Source organism: Sphaeramia orbicularis, chromosome 6 (assembly GCF_902148855.1).
Source record: "Sphaeramia orbicularis chromosome 6, fSphaOr1.1, whole genome shotgun sequence".
NCBI lineage: Eukaryota > Metazoa > Chordata > Actinopteri > Kurtiformes > Apogonidae > Sphaeramia > Sphaeramia orbicularis.
This window is the reverse complement of record NC_043962.1, coordinates 32,925,579-32,941,824: the sequence shown is the minus strand read 5'-3', so window position 1 is coordinate 32,941,824 and position 16,246 is coordinate 32,925,579. Positions and strand designations below refer to the sequence as shown.

At 38.6% G+C, this 16,246-nt stretch overlaps 1 protein-coding gene and 1 long non-coding RNA gene across 2 annotated transcripts in view; one reads left to right on the top strand and one right to left on the bottom strand.

Moving 5' to 3' along the window:
- Positions 1–13,859, bottom strand: part of LOC115421258 (uncharacterized) — a 28,266-nt gene extending 14,407 nt beyond the window's left edge. The window contains exons 1-2 of the long non-coding RNA XR_003935654.1: positions 13,803–13,859; positions 12,074–12,075 (exon numbers count right to left, since the gene is read on the bottom strand). This is a non-coding gene — a long non-coding RNA (uncharacterized LOC115421258). The remainder of the gene's footprint in view (positions 1–12,073; positions 12,076–13,802) is intronic.
- On the top strand, positions 1,854–13,803 carry LOC115421255 (peroxisomal succinyl-coenzyme A thioesterase-like). The gene is made up of 10 exons (XM_030137052.1): positions 1,854–2,046; positions 2,136–2,235; positions 3,786–3,973; positions 5,729–5,898; positions 8,167–8,286; positions 8,998–9,080; positions 9,220–9,313; positions 11,536–11,616; positions 13,216–13,357; positions 13,635–13,803. The coding sequence occupies exons 1-10, from the start codon at positions 1,854–1,856 to the stop codon at positions 13,766–13,768; spliced, it is 1,305 nt and encodes a 434-aa protein (XP_029992912.1). The 3' UTR covers positions 13,769–13,803.
- Positions 13,860–16,246: the final 2,387 nt, after the last annotated feature.

Genomic DNA, 16,246 nt, shown 5'->3' with positions numbered 1-16,246 from the left:
TCGAACATCAGGCTCACTTCACCGTGGTTCTTCTCCGTAAGTTAACCAACTCAAATCCCAAAAATGCGATGATTTTTGGACTCTGAAGTAAAATTTAGATCAAGGCTATATCGACATGGCATGAGTATTTAGGATGGAAATTCTATGCAGACTGTGTATTTTTGTAAATTATTACTAATGTAGGTCTGTGCTGAATTCTACGCAGAAGTATTGCGTTACAAAGTTTTTGCACCACTGATCTCCTTTGCTGCCGATTGCTTCTGTTTCTTTATGTTTTCAGACTATTTGTCTATGTAGTCTGAGAAGCATGTGTATGTGCTCAGCTGATATTTTCAGTCATAGTTTCACACAGATTCATCATATGAAACGGCGCTCTCTCTCTCTCTTTCTCTCTCTCTCTTTCTCTCTCTCTCTCTCTCTAAAAAATGAAAAAATCTATCTAATAAATTGTAATAATAAGTAGCCTTTAAAACTAGAATAGAATAACAGTCTGTCTCTTGCTCCTGCAGTATTCTGCCCAGTGGGGGTTTATGCTGCTGTCACAGGATTGAAGTATTCTAAGAAACCATTGCATTTCAAAGTGACGAGAGTCTAGATATGAATGCTAATTTTTTATTTTTTTTCTTTCCTATTCTTGTCAGTGTCTCTTTTGGTAACTGGATTTTCTTTTCAGAAACAAAAGAAAAACTAGTAGTTAATTGATTTTCAGTTTAAAATAGATTATTTTCTGATTCACCACATCAGACGGCCGTCAGTACTGGACTTTGACAGATTGTTGTACTTTTCACTCTGCCCCTGATAGAGCACTGATAGGAAGTCATATATGGACTTTAATGTAATGTATTGAGTTCTCGTCCAGTGAAAGTACCATCCACTTCTATTGGGAAATTGACCTGCTGCATAAACACCACAGGACTCTAACATAGTGCCAGAACCTGACAACCTCAGAAATTCAAGTTGTTATTGATTCTTGATAGTACAGAACATGACAGTTAGATACAGGGCCACTGGTCCTATTTTATAAGAAGGTAGCAGATGCCATCATCCACGGTCTGCATTTTGGTAAAATGATATTTTTTCCTGGGAAACAGTCCTCTTTCTCACTGCATAACATGTTGTCCTTAGGTAGATCTGTGGCCATTAGATTTGAAGTTTATTACCTGTTATGGAAATTTTTGCTCTGCTGCTGGTGAATAATGAAATAGAGACTGCAAGATTGCCAGTGACCCACAATACATGTCATCACATTTTGGGAAAAGTAGATCAAAGTTTCAATTTGTTATGAATTTTTTTCACATTTACTTATAATGGGCAAAATTTCAAATGTCTATAAAAAGATCTGTTTTGTTTTAGTTTACTTCAAACTTGACACAAATATAGAGGCGATTGATATGCTGACATCAGCACACGCATAGACATGATGACATCAGCTGGATCGATGCCAAAATAAGCTACAATATGTGCGAGGGACGGGGTGTGTTGTGTTTGGGAGCAGTTGTTCAGTTTGTGGAGAATTAGTCACTAAGATGACTGAAGTGAAACGTGAAGAAAACTCCTCCTCCTCTTTCCTCCTGTTTTTCTGAGTTCATGTAAAGTATTTTTAGATGCACAGCACTCATAGGACAGTGATACTTCAGTACAGGCTCTGTTTTTTTTCCCCTGCAGCTTTAGAAATGCAGCAGCCTTAACATTCTGACCTAACACAAGTCCAATAAACTCATCCAAACAGGAAAAGAACTGTTCACCTTTGTGCATTTGTCTGATCTATGCCTCCATAAAACTTGTCACTTATAGTTTAATTGTCCAAGTTTGGAGATGCCAGACCATCATAGGTTTGTTCTTTTCAGTTGAGGATGGATAAGAAGCACTGTGTGAAGCTGTCGGTGCAGCCCTCCAGAGCACTAGTGGATGAGAAGTTCATTGTCCTGGTGCAGAACGCCCCACCTGGTTTCCAGATGACCATCCACTCCCTCCACCACAGTGAAGACGGACACAGCTGGGAGGCATTTGGTCACTACACTGCAGATGCCACTGGAACAGTAAATGGTGTGAATTAAGTCCCACTGCAGATCTGAAATGTACAGGAACATGTTTCACTCCCACAAATCCATAAATGTTCTGTTGTTGTTTTACAGTTTCTCAGGATCACAGTGTGGGTGGGACTTATTCTGGTGTGGAACCAATGGGGTTACTGTGGAGCCTCAGACCAGTTCCAGGCAGCAAATCATGGCTCAGGTAGGACTAGAGGGATGGGATCTAATACTTTTGTTCAAATACAGTACTCAAAGGTTCTGTATGTAAGGTAAAGGGGGTTGACACTGCAGAAAGTTAATATAGTCGACCAGACCTCTTCTTATCGTCTTTTCTGTTTTCTGTCCACTGGCATCTAGAATTAAAATAACCTGCAAAGTTTGAGTTAATATTCCCTTAACTGAAATATCCAGAACTGACAAAAAAAACATACATACATGGGATATTTGCACTATAATCATGTGTAACAGTGACAATGGGACATTTATAATTCATGTGCAAACTTTAATCAGTTTTTACTTAGTGGTTTGCCTTGGTCCCCGTTTTCGTCTATTTGTGTGCACTATGTGTTGTTGTTTGTTTTTCTTTTTGTAAGTCTTACTTCAGTTATGGTATTGTGTTATTTGTAAGATGATTTTTTTTTTTTTACTAGCCAGTGGGACTCAAAATGGAAATTAGCCGTATGCCTATAAACTCTCATATTTATGTGTAAATGTTCATTAACACGAACTGTCCCATTTTAAAAATAAGTAAATCATTCATTCATTACTGGTAATGTAATAATAACTTTTCCAAATTCAGATATGGTCGGAAATATTCGACATAAGTTCACAAGTCAAGAAAACATGTACTTGACACATGTATATGTACAACACATACTCGTCCTGCTGAAGCCAAGTTTCTGTGAGAGTCAAAATGTCAATTTTATAATCACCAATTAAGTCATTCTGATTTTTCATTCTGATTTTTAGAACTATGTTCTAAAGCTTTTAACACATAGTATGTACTGTACGGTACTGTAATTCTCTGTCCCTAGACATTCTCTCAACACAACACCATGTGTAATTCTTAGTACGTTGTGAATCCACCTCTTGTGGTTATCTGACGTCTGAATTCTAGTAAAATAGCTGCAAGTAATGTTAAAAATCAATATTATTTTAGCAAAGGGGATATAAGCATAAGAACATGAGAAAACATGAAACAAACTTTACTGGTAATGTAATAAGCATAGACTTTTCCAAATTTAAAAATGGTTGGAAATATTTGACATAAGTGAACAAGTCAAGAAAACATGAAACGTATGTATGTTGCACTTTTCACTCTGCAACATTTGTCTGACAGTTTTAGGTACTTGTCAGATGACAACTCTTCATCAAAACAACAGACCTGTAGAAATGAAGATCCTCAGAAATATTTGTAGTATTTGTGATAAAGTGAAGGATGAATTATTCCTTTTTGTACTGAGAAAATGATCCTCAAGATCAATTAACACTCAAAACTGTTTTGGATTTGCAGTTTTTTCTGAAATATTGACAGCAATGATACAAACATAGGGAGATTTTATAGAATGTGGAACACGGGTGCTGATTAAACTATCCACTAGTATTATATACTAGTATTATGTACCATTAATACAGTTCAATAAGTTAAATAATGTTTTCAAAGCAGAATTCTTGAGTGGAGTATCCCAGCTCTTAGTGTTGTTACTTCAGTAAACCACTACTGTCACCAAATCAATACTCACTTTCCCTCAGGTTTCGGAAGATGAATGTTGAAACTCCCATGGAGGTCGCCATCTCAGTGTACCAGGGTCACCAGACTGTATTTGTGGATCAGGTGCAGCTGGCCAGTGTGGTGGCAGAGCGCTGGTACATGGCACCGGGGGTCCGCAGGATCCCGGTCACTGAGTCAGACCTCACTGCCACCCTCTTCCTGCCCCCAGGTAGGACCAAACTTTACATAGAGGGAGTTTTGCACAAACCAGTGATAGATAGAACATGTAGAAATGTATCCAATGGATTTCTCTATCAGTACAGCCCATGGAGTTCTAACATCTGAGTACTTTCAAATATAAATACAGTATGTAATAAGTTTTACACAAAGACAATCTCATCTAAATTATATGGCAGTAACTGTCAACAGAACATTACACTATATTTGGCCGAGGGGTATCAAAAGTGTGCAGCAGGTTAGATTAGATTAGGTTAGATTAGATTACATTACGTTACATAACATTACATTACATTGAGTATGGAGTTATTCTGGGGCCAAAAGTTTTGAACATGAAAAAATTAAATTTGAAACTGAAAAGTCAAGTTTTGATCTGGAGTTTTTAAAAAAAAATGCAACAATGTATTCAAGTTAAAAATCAGTGTATGACTTTTTTTTTCAGGTTAAAGGAGTCGTATGTAGGTTTCTGGCCGACACTGGTACTACAGTCACATTCAAAATACTGTAGAGTGTGGTATCCCCTCCGCCTCACCCCAGACTAGGGGTTGCCAGATCCAGCATTAGTGTCTACTACAAGGAGCTGCCATGGCAAGCAACATGTAAAAGACTGACTCCAAAATAAGAAATATTACGAAAAGGAAAGAAATAGTGATAACAATAGCTATAAAACTTGTACTGTTTTTTCTTTTTTTTGTCACATCTTCATATGTGTAGATTTGTCTGTACCATCAGGGCTTTGTTTGCCCTGAGTTCATACTCTATGGCAGTGTTTCCCAACCAGTGTGCCGCGGCACATTAGTGTGCCGTTAAAAACTCATCAGGTGTGCCGTGGAAGATGATCCAATTTGACCTGACTGGTACTGGAAGAACAGCGTGATATAGATCCATACGACTGTACGCACTAATGATCCACTCAACCACAACAGTCTCCTGTTTGACTTTGCAAAAATAAAAGTGAAAGTGAACCAGCCCCGATGCGCTGCGTTCTGCTGATAAAGCCCCGCGCACCCCAACCCCCCCACCCCACACACACACACACACACACACACACACACACTAGTGACGCGCGGATTAGCGAGTAACCCACAAACCCCAGGTATCAGGTTGGGCAGGGGGGATATGCCTCCCATACTATTACACATCGGACTTCAATCCGGGGGTTCCTCTGAGGGGTCACTGACGAACCGCTCTCAGCTTTCTTGTGCCAAACGCTCCGTGACAATGTGCCCCGATGTGCCCCCCCACACACACACTGAAAAAAGAGAGACTCAGAGCTGTTGAGGAATATTTGTGTGTGTCTTTCTTTAATTCCTGCAAGAATATGAGCTTTGTGTTCAACTAAACAGGTCCAGGTTTCACACCGAGTAAGTACAGTGAGACTAGATTTGTATAATATTTCAGTAAATACACTTTTTGTGACATTTTTGTTTGGTGGTGTGCCTTGTGATTTTTCTAAAGTAAATATGTGCCATGGCTCAAAAAAGGTTGGGAAACACTGCTCTATGGTATGGAGACCCTGACTAGACACATGAAACTCATACTTCATATTTAAATGACATGTAGTGAATCCCCATGACCTTTTATCCTGTAGCTGTTGAAGCATTTTAGTTTTGGAAAGTGGTGGAGAGACTGTGGACTGAAAAAAGTAACAGCGGTAGAAGTCGTCCCATGGTTGTATGATAAAAGAGAACAGCTGGAGAACACCAGGACTGAAGGCTTCACTATGTAACTTTTATGTGACTTTCAGGACCTGGACCTTTCCCTGGAGTCCTGGACCTTTGGGGGGGTGCAGGTCAGCTGGTGGAGTATCGTTCAGCACTGCTGGCCTCTCATGGTTTCGCCTCCCTAGCCCTCGACTACCTGACGCCTAAAATCACCTTGAAAACCGGGAAGATGGTGAAAGACGACTACTTTGAGGTTATTAGAGTTATTCTACTAAGCATTAGGGATTAATAAATGAATCACTTTGGAAACTATTGAAAGTAATTGCTACTTATACAGTATTTCTGCACTAGAGTTGTTAACATTTGATGTAATTTCACAATCACATTCTGGCATTAACATGGTTTTGTTAGATAAGTTAAAACACTGACTGCAGACACTGACCTCCATGTAACTGCATGTGTAAACCAATAAGTCATAATGGGGATGTAATTCAGTTTGAGTGACTTGGCTCGTGTGGTCCTCATTATGTAAAATATTAACCTTGGAAGACATGTTTGACTGTTTGAGTTCCATTAAGATAACAATAAGGGTTAGCTTTTAAGTATTTTGTGGTTTATTTTATTGCAAGTCTCAAAGATATTCATGTCACTCCAGTCCAAAGTAATGGAAACAGACTCTGTGTTTATGTGTGTGTTATGTGTGTGTTATGTCAGTAAAAGTATAAACAGTTGACCTGAGGTTCATTCACCTTCACAGACATGGCCACTTTGATACAGTAAAGCACTAAAAGTAGGTGGCAGGTGCTATATTCATGATATTTATTGTGTTTATTCTGCTGTGTTTCTAGAGAGAATGATTTCATCACACATTGTGTAACCAAATCTGATGAAATCTGATCGTTATATAAACCTCAGATAAACTTTTACACAGTACCATTATGAACAGAAGCACATAAAAGCACACATTCACCCAGACACTGTACTGTAGAAAATGTATGGACTTCTGTGAAGGCTCAGTTGGACATTACCAGACAAGAAAAGAACTTGGAGAGCACAGACCTCCAAGACCTCCTAACCATAACACACAAAGCAAAGTGATCACAGTACCTCCTGGTGGAGGTGAGGACTTATTCATAGGTTACAATCTGCAATTTCACCACTAGATGTCACTAAATATGACCCATTGAAGCTTTAAAAAAATCATATGCGCTTAAAGCATGACAGCTGCTGCAGCCAAAGCCAGAAAAGGGAACTAAAAACAAACTGCTCATTATCAGAAAGCTTCAAGGTTCCTGGCCACACAAATTTAATTACTTTTGTGGTAATGTCTGAAGTTCTACCATAGACTCTAACATTTTTTGTGGAAAAAATGCCTTGGTTACCAAGTTTCAAGCCATTCTAACGCGGTATAGAAAGCCTGCTGGAAGACTCAGCTCAATTTGCGCTTGACTCTGATTGGCTAACAGCTAGCCAATGAGAGCGTGGCTTTTCAGCATCTTTTACCCTGGGCAAGAAGTAGAGGAACTTTTGGAAATTGAAAGTGAAACTTAACATGCTTTGAACGTCCGACTCCTTCCATCCCTCTCTTTTACAGCAAACCTTACACAGAATTTTTGCAACTTCTAACCTGTATCCACTGGACCCCCCCTCCACTGCTCTATGGGCTCCCGGGAATGCTGGGCCCCATTAATATATATGCTGTATACAAAAACTGTCACTGAGCTGGACTATATTTGTGGGCGTGGTCTTACCCGGGTGAGCTCATGAATATTAATGAGCTCAGGCATTAACACGTCACACTGACCAGCTTTAATAACTGGCCTGATTTCTCGGCTTATTTCTTTTCAGTGGCAATAGCAGGCAAAGGAGGTAGTGATTGATTTTCAAATTCACTACATAACACAAACACCTATGGATCGAACATGTTTTTAACTAGAAGCACTCGGAGAGCGCAGACCTCCGCCAAGGCTGATCAGTGGCCCCCCCTGTGGGCGCCCCCCACGCCAAGGAGGTTATGTTTTTGCCAGGGTTTGTTTGTTTGTTTGTTTGTCTGTCTGTCTGTTTGTCTGTCCGTTAGTGTGCAACATAACTCAAAAAGTTATGGACAGATTTTGATGAAATTTTCAGGGTTTGTTGGAAATGGGCCCCCCCGTGGGCCCCCCACCCCCGATCACCACCAAAATTTAATCATTTCTTCCTTATCCCATTTCCAACAAACCCTGAAAATTTCATCAAAATCTGTCCATAACTTTTTGAGTTATGTTGCACACTAATGGACAGACAGACAGACAAACAAACAAACAAACAAACAAACAAACCCTGGCAAAAACATAACCTCCTTGGCGGAGGTAAAAATGTAAGTAAAAACGGTTTTGTGTGACAGGGCACCTTTAAGCTCATCAATCATTAGTCCACTAATCCCAAACCAGAGTACAAGCTATTCATCTCAGTCAGTTTGTAGACATTTAGAAGCATCAACAATGCTCTATCCTCTTTAAAACTGATTGTCTTCTTCTTGTAGACAGCCTACAAATTCCTGCAGCAGCATCCAAAGGTCAGCGGCTGCAGGATCGCCATGATGGGTCTTTCTTACAGTACCAGTATAACCCTGAAGATGGCCATTTACTCCGAAGTCATGAAGGTGAGGAGAATATGCTTCAGAAATACAGATTACAAATTTTATTTACTGGTTCCTTTTTTTTTTTTTAACACCACAGCAACATTACTTTGTCAAAAACAAAGGAAATGGTTAATTTTTTCAAACTATTTTCACACAGATCATTCCCTATTTGGAATGTATGGACATGATTTATTACATATTCATTCATCTTCTGAACCACTTTATCCTCAAGAGGGTCACAGGGGTGCTGGAGCCCATCCCAGCTACCTCTGGGTGAGGGTGGGGTTCACCCTGGACATGTCACCAGTTCATCACAGGGGTGACATATACAGACAAACAACCAGTCAAGATGACATTCACACCTATGGGCAATTTAGATTCACCAATTAACCTAGTAATCTATTAAGTAATCTTCACCACCTTCTTGCCCCCCCCATGTAAGGTCCGGCATCAAAATGTGATTCAACAAAACTCATAATAAAGACAGTAGAATATCAAGGGGAGCTTCATATACTTTATGAAGTTTCCCTTGGCAAAGCAAATTTGTTCAGCCCCAAAAGGCAACCAGACTACCATTCTGCTGTTAGGATGCTGGAGAAGACAAGTTAAGAAGAAAAAAAACAAAACAAAAAACCTAGTAATCTATTACATGTATTCAGTGATTTTTCTTGTAGGTAACTTTATGTTCATATTTAAATATTCAAGAGTGTGTTTTTGTGTTTAATCCTCCAGCTCAGCTGTGCAGTGTGTACCAGTGGGAGTCACGTCCAACCAGTTAACGGATCAGTTGAAGACATTTTCAAGATGTTTCACTCGTAAGTTGATTTGCTATCAATAACGAAAGTAAAAATGTTAGAAAATGCTGGCATTATCTCTGTGGACACCACAGTTGATTTGACAGAAATGTTTCACCAATTACTATCTCCTACTGTACAACTATGTCTTCTGTTTCAGGAATTCAGAAAAGGCGCGTTTCACTGAGGAGAAACAAGCAATCTACCGTGATTTGCTGCTGCCCATCCCCACCGACCCTGGAATGAAACTGGATGTGAGTCTAACCATTCCTGTGTCTAGACCTTTATTTTTCTCCTTTGAGACCTCAAAACATGCCTTCACCTTAAATGGCAGGGGAATCCCTTTTATCAATAGAATTAATCAAAAATTGTAGATCATTTGACTTTTCTAATAGTAGCAGTGATGGCAGTTTGACCATTCATCAACCTTCACTTTATCTCTTATTTACTGAGGTAAAGGTCCTTCTTTCAATACAGCTGAGAAAACAAGATGAAATAATGGTACAAGAACCAGTAATTTAATCAGTAATAACCCCAATGCAACATTGAAGGAATTACAATAACTCACTTGGATAAACAATGGTGATAAAAGGTACTTAACTAGAATATTCAAACAGAACCAGTGTGTACTGTTTTCACTGTGTGTTTCATACAACCAGTATATTAACAGCACATACTAAAAATCATGGGTTTTCGTTAGCATTTTTACCCTGGGACACACTGGCCACAGGGTATCGTCATCAGTCGTTCGTCCATCCATCTGTCTGTCTGTCTGTCCATGTCCATGCAAAAACTTTGGCGTGCACCAGTGGTTCTTATCCGTGGGGGGCACCAGATAGTCAACAATAATAATGTGAGGGGAGCTCACTTTCATTGTCTCACAGCTTTATGGAAACGTCTTCCACATACAGGTCTAGGGCTGGGTAAAAAAAATTGGTCTTTAATTTTGCGTAATCCAGTAATAGTGGATGAGATTGATTTTTCAGAGCAGGACCGTGAATACCTGACCCGAGTACCGCCGACATGGAAGCATGGTCAACTCTATCTTGTGGGTGTAGGACAGGGCCAGAGCCTTTGATATGACTCCAGTTGTAAAAAAAATAGCAGACAAAATATGGACCTACTTTGGGGTTATGGAGGGGCTGATAGTGTAACGCTGTCAGAACACATTCATTTCTATTGCAGCTGATCTAGCAACTCCAGCGCTACGTTAATAAGATATTGTTATCTTTCATTCTAGGAATATTAACTTGGATCCACACTCAGCCATAGGTGATACTATCAGTGACTGTGGAGTTAGAGGAACAGTAAAGCGACAATCACAGATCGCTATCGACTCCGCTCTGACCAATAATCCCCCCCCAGTTCCAACAGATTGTTTCCAGTGACTTTCTTGTAGTAAGGGCCTAACCTGATTATGTTTCCGGGGGGCCAAAACCAGCCATAAAATGGAATAAAGATGACGAAGAAGTCCGTTCTGAGCCACTGTACAAACATGGTAATGTTTCTGCCCTGTTCATTATTTAAGAGCAGATTCAGCTATTTACTGCTGAAATGTCATATTTCTTTCCTTTCTAATGTCAATATTGATACCAGTATTGATGTGTTGCATGGCTGCGGTAGTCAAATAATTAGGTTACAGCTGAAAATTGTCCTTAGGTATCACTAAATGATTCTGAATCAACCAGTTAATATTGAATGGAATTGATTGAATGATCAAATCGAATCGTGATTAATCGATTTAGAACCTTATGAATCGAAATGGAATCGATTAAGGAAATTGGCCGTGATACCCAGCCCTATACAGGTCCCATGTGCTATTTGTAGAATTATGTACTGAGGTCCGGATTGAGGTTTGGTATGTAAACAAATGGACGGATTGTGATGGAGTCAACTTCGAAGTTGTTCGCAATGAGGGAAGTGATTCAGGTGCGTAATCATGGAAAGACTAATGGATTCGTGATACTTACACTATCACAGATTTGATGAAAAATTGCTGACAAACGTCATACATCGCTTTAAGCGTACACTTGGCAATTGGGCACTGCCAGTTTGCGACCAACGTCCGCAAATTTTTAAAAAAATTGGTTAATCACATGAATCGATTCAGAATAGATTTGCAACAGATGAACAAACTGAAAGAATCGACTTAGTAAAAAGAATCAGACTTCCCAACACAACTGTAAAGGCATCTCTTACCCACAATACATAGTATGACTCTTAAAGGCATATTAAAATATAAGTTTAAGTAATCAGTCAATTTCTATGCTTTTAACTACTGCTGTAATATATTTTAACACTAAATGAATTATTATTTATCACACATTTTGAATGATTTACATTTAACTTATTCAACTGAACATCTGAGGACAGAATACACCGACATTACTTAATTTTTTCTCGCAGTTTTGTTCATTATGAATGTTCAGAGCTGCAACAGGTGTAGAAAGCTGAAAAGCTGTTTGTTTCTTTGCAGGTTGGGCGTCTGCAGTGTCCTCTACTGTTGATCGTAGGTGAGGACGATCAGAACTGGGCAGCCCCTGAATTTGCACAAGATGTGAGTTCACAGTAGGGGTAATATTCTGTTTTGAGGAGAGTGGTTATTATATTATAAACAGCATAAATATTAACATTCAACTTAAGTACAAAAGGATGCCAAAAAGAAAGAATAACAGAGAAAAGGCTGAAAAAAAAGAGCATGAAAACTGATTTTGTGTTTGCAGTTGATGGTTAAAAACAAACTGCGAATTTTATAGCATAAAGAAGATTTCCTCCTGAAATATGCTAATATTTTTTACTGATACGTCTTCTTTTATCCTAAGCTTTAAAGGGGTCGTATTTTGCTAAACCCACTTTTATTAGTCTTTGGTACGTTTATTTGTGTATTTGGACCCTAATAGTTTAAAAAGTTTGAATTTGAACCCTCCAGGTGCTGCAAAGCTATCATTATATTCATTTTGGCAAAAACTGAGTGAATTTCTACAACCCATTTTAATTCCTGCTTAATTTGTTACATCTACAACTAGGTACATCACGACATTTGCACATTTAAGGTCAAGACTTCTGATGAACATTTCTCAGAGTATGCCATAGTTGTTCGTCAGCAGCAGCGGTTGTAGTCCATACTGAAAATATGTCCAAACTTTAAGCTGATTACCTAAAATGTTCAGTTGTTGGTTGAACAGGACAGAGCAGCACAGCCAACAACCTGGAGGGGGCGGGGCAGGTAATGGCTCATGTGCATTTAAAGGGCCAGCGCTCAAAACGACCTTTCTGGTGTCATTACTCAGAAATAGGGTTGAAGATGGACCTGTGGAGTTGAATTAATGAAGAATTCAGACCCAAGCATAGTGTTTACAGTTTATGTAGACCACAGGGAAATATTCTGAAATGCATACTTCCATTTAAAAAAGCAAAATATCACTCCTTTAAGTAGAGCGAAGTGTAAAGATGGTGTTCAGGAGAAAAGCATTACATTTTACATTTTTCAATCATCTAGTCATTTATATTTTCAGTAAAAGCAGATATTTACTGCTGTTAACAAAAGGCATCCACTGTTGACATGTGTTTATTATGTCATTGAATCTTAACCCTTTCATGCACGAATTATGAGAACCTTAGTCAAGATTTTTTTCTTCAGTGTTTAGCCATGAAAAAAACAATGCAATCGAGTTTTTTTTTTTTTTCTATGGAGTTACAAAAATATCCATGCATTTAATTTTTGAAGTAAAGAAACATGTGTTTAAAACCCAATATCAGAAAGTGATATGAAAACAATGAAATAAAAACATTATTAATGCTGCTAATCTGATGTCTTCTCACATTTTAACATATTCTAATGCTAGTAATTACTCACTTCATGGAGATAATATGCAAAAAAAAACCCTTCTTGTCTAACAAATAACAATTGATTTACACTTAAAGATGTTACTGCAGATCAGGTTTATCAAGAACAGTAAAGTTACAGTAATGATCTGAATTACAGTGTATGGGATGTTGCATAAGTGTCCACTGTGTTGGCTGATATGAAACTAAAACAACAAAACCCATTAATATACAAGAGAACAGCTGGAGAAGAACTGTCCACTGGAGTGGACAGTGCATGAAAGGGTTTACAATATATTCTTATACATTTCTTAAACCCTTTGTTTGTCAGATAAAGGAGATGATGGAGCAGGCGGGGAACAGTCACCTACTAACTCTCCTGTCATACCCAAACACTGGTCACCTGATTGAACCTCCGTATTTGCCACATGCTCGAGCCAGCAGGTTCAAATCAGTCGGCTCAAATGAGATGCGTAAGTTCACCTGAAGAAAATGTTTGCATGCTTCAATTATGTAACGCAAATACATAACAAAAACACCACTGAAACAAACAATACACAGGGAAAAAAATAATAAAAAATACGATATAACTGAAATAACAAAGTAAAGTAAAAACAATAAAAATGTAAATCAAATTATAAATCATGAAATACAAATCAAATGATATACAGCCTTACATTTTGTTCAATTATGTAACACAAGAATAACACTAACATAACACTAGAATAAATGTGTCCTGTTTGTGTACAGTTGTGGTTCTGTGGGGTGGGGATACGGTGGCTCATTCTCGTGCTCAGGAAGACGCCTGGAGGAAGACACTGGCCTTTCTGCGGGAGAATTTATACAGCAGAAAAAACTCTATCGCACCTGTAAGGGAGATCTAATAGAACACAGATAATTTGACTTTAATCTAAATACAAACAGAGTGTAAATAATTAATAGTTGAACTTTTTGAACTTTGTATCCTGTGACAGAATACACTGAATGTTTGAATCATTACAGTCACATACAGAACAGTCAACACATTCCTTCTAATAATTTCTAAATCATTCATCAATGTTTTGATTCTGGATGAATAACAACATATGTTACACGTTGATTTGGGCCCCAGGGGACAGATGCATGTGTTGGAGTTGACTGACAACCAGACGACGACACTTTGTCGTTGTTCATTCAGTCGAGTAACAACCACCCTATTGTGTCCAGAGGTCGAAGGTCAGCAGTGTTGGGAAGAACGGCGTTAAAAATAATGGTGTTACCAATGCCATTATTGTTTTCCATTAATGAGTAATCTAATTCATTATTATTTGAAAAGTTACAACGCTGTGACCATTACTGACATAATACCCTCAATTTAACACAGAATCAAAGTATGTTTCTTATGTTTTTTTTTTAAACAATGACTTTCTTAATTACCTTGTTGAATGTAATCTTATACTTTGGAAAGCTGATTTAAGAAAGTGAGTTAAAACTTTCACATCCAAAAATACATACAGCTAGGATTTACTTGCCTATTGTCTTTGTAACTTTTTTGTCTTCTGCTGAGTTTAAAATGTTCACGAAAGAAGGACAACCTAACCCTGTATCCAGCCAAATGGAGTCAACACTTCCTATTTACAAGAGTACTGGACTATGTCCATGTCAGGCTAACCCCAGGTAAAGACCAACTGTCTGTCACAAGCAGACCATAAATGGGAGCCTGTGATCTCATGCTGATTCTGCTTTTGGGTGTTGATGTTGAGGTAGACCCTGGGCCTCAGTCTTCATCATCGCTAGCTGGGCTAACACCACCACCAGCGGCGGTGGCAAGGCTAACATCACCAGTGGCTAACAGCGGACTAGCGGTGAGGCTAACACCACCAGTGGATAACAGTAGACTAGTGGTGAGGCTAACACCACCAGTGGTTAACAGTGGACTAGCGGTGAGGCTAACACCACCAGTGGTTAACAGTGGACCAGCAGTGAGGCTAACATCACCAGTGGCTAACAGCTGGTGGTGTTAGCTTAGCCACTGTTTGGGTCTACAAAATTTTTCATGGCCAAGCTCCATCTCCACTACAAGAATTTGTCAAGAAAAATTCCAGCAGATTAACTAGAGCAGGCTTTCGAGGTGATTACAGAGTACCTTTTAGGAAAAGTGCTTTTGGGCATTCTATTTTCTTCTTTTGTGTATCTCACACCTGGAATTCTATACCAGGTGCAATTCTTGAAGTACCGCATCTCACCTCATTTACTAAACATTTCAAAGCATGGCTATTGGACGATCAGAAGTGTGATCATAACTCTGTGTAATTAGTTTGTCCACTGATGGGGCTTATTCTTAGAGACCCTGTAACTTGAAGCAGTGCTGTGCTGTATAAAAGGGCTAATGTTAGCAAGGATGAAGGACTTATCTTTGGAAGTTGTGTTGAAGCTGTTTAATTTAGTTTGGGAGATGGGGAGGATTCCTATTGCATGGAAGCTCATTGTGCCCATTTTAAAACCTGGTAAAGATGCTTCTGATCCATAGAATTATAGGCCAGGCAGGTTTCTTGTGTACAAACAATACTAGGTGTCGTGTGCAACCAGGGGGCAGAAGACCGCTTCAGAGTGAACTGATATCAATGTAGATGTTGTATTGTTTGTAAGTTCTCGCTGACTCAATTGCAATAAAATGTCATTTCATAGAAACATCTGTTTGTCTTTCATTGCATCACAAATCAGAAAAAACACTTGCAGAAATGTCTGTGAATTTCACTCAACATATCAGGTTGTGATGGTTATTTTGGATGTCTAGAATATCAGGAGCATGATGGTTATGTTAGTGAATGCTAATAAAGACAAAGTGAAAATGTTTACAGCAAGGCTACTTTATGGCCTGCCAACATTTAGAAGGAAAAAAAAACCCAAAAATCGCCTATGTCACTGTAAATATACGTTGCACTACACATCTGATAGCTCATTAGCTAGGTCTGGGACAGAGATAGCTCAGACCAATTATATCAACAGCCTAAGCAGCTCAGTCAGTGTATCTTTTGGTAAGTGAATTTTCTTTTCAGAAACAAAAGAAAAACTAGTGGGTAATTGATTTTTTTTTTTAAACAGAGGAATTAAAATTTAATTTCAAGACATTTTTCTTTTTCAGTGTCAAAACAGATAAACCAAATTACAAAACGGATTGATTTTCATCTTCTCTTCTTAATAACATAAAAAAGTTACTACCTGACAGAGATGGAAAAACAGACCAAAAACAGCTGTTTTTTTTTGTTTGTTTTCTTTTGTTTTTGTTTTTTTATTTTCTGAGACCAGATGTTGCCATTTTCAAGGAAAGAGTGCTCATGTTTGGGTCACAAAGAACCACTACATGATGAAATTCAAAAAAG

Excerpts from the sequence above, each read along its gene's own strand:
- LOC115421255 (XM_030137052.1), top strand. The coding sequence starts at position 1,854 with ATGGATAAGAAGCACTGTGTGAAGCTGTCGGTGCAGCCCTCCAGAGCA. Across the intron at positions 9,314-11,535 it reads ACCCTGGAATGAAACTGGAT|GTTGGGCGTCTGCAGTGTCC; the intron begins GTGAGTCTAACC and ends GTTTCTTTGCAG. Across the intron at positions 13,358-13,634 it reads AGTCGGCTCAAATGAGATGC|TTGTGGTTCTGTGGGGTGGG; the intron begins GTAAGTTCACCT and ends GTTTGTGTACAG.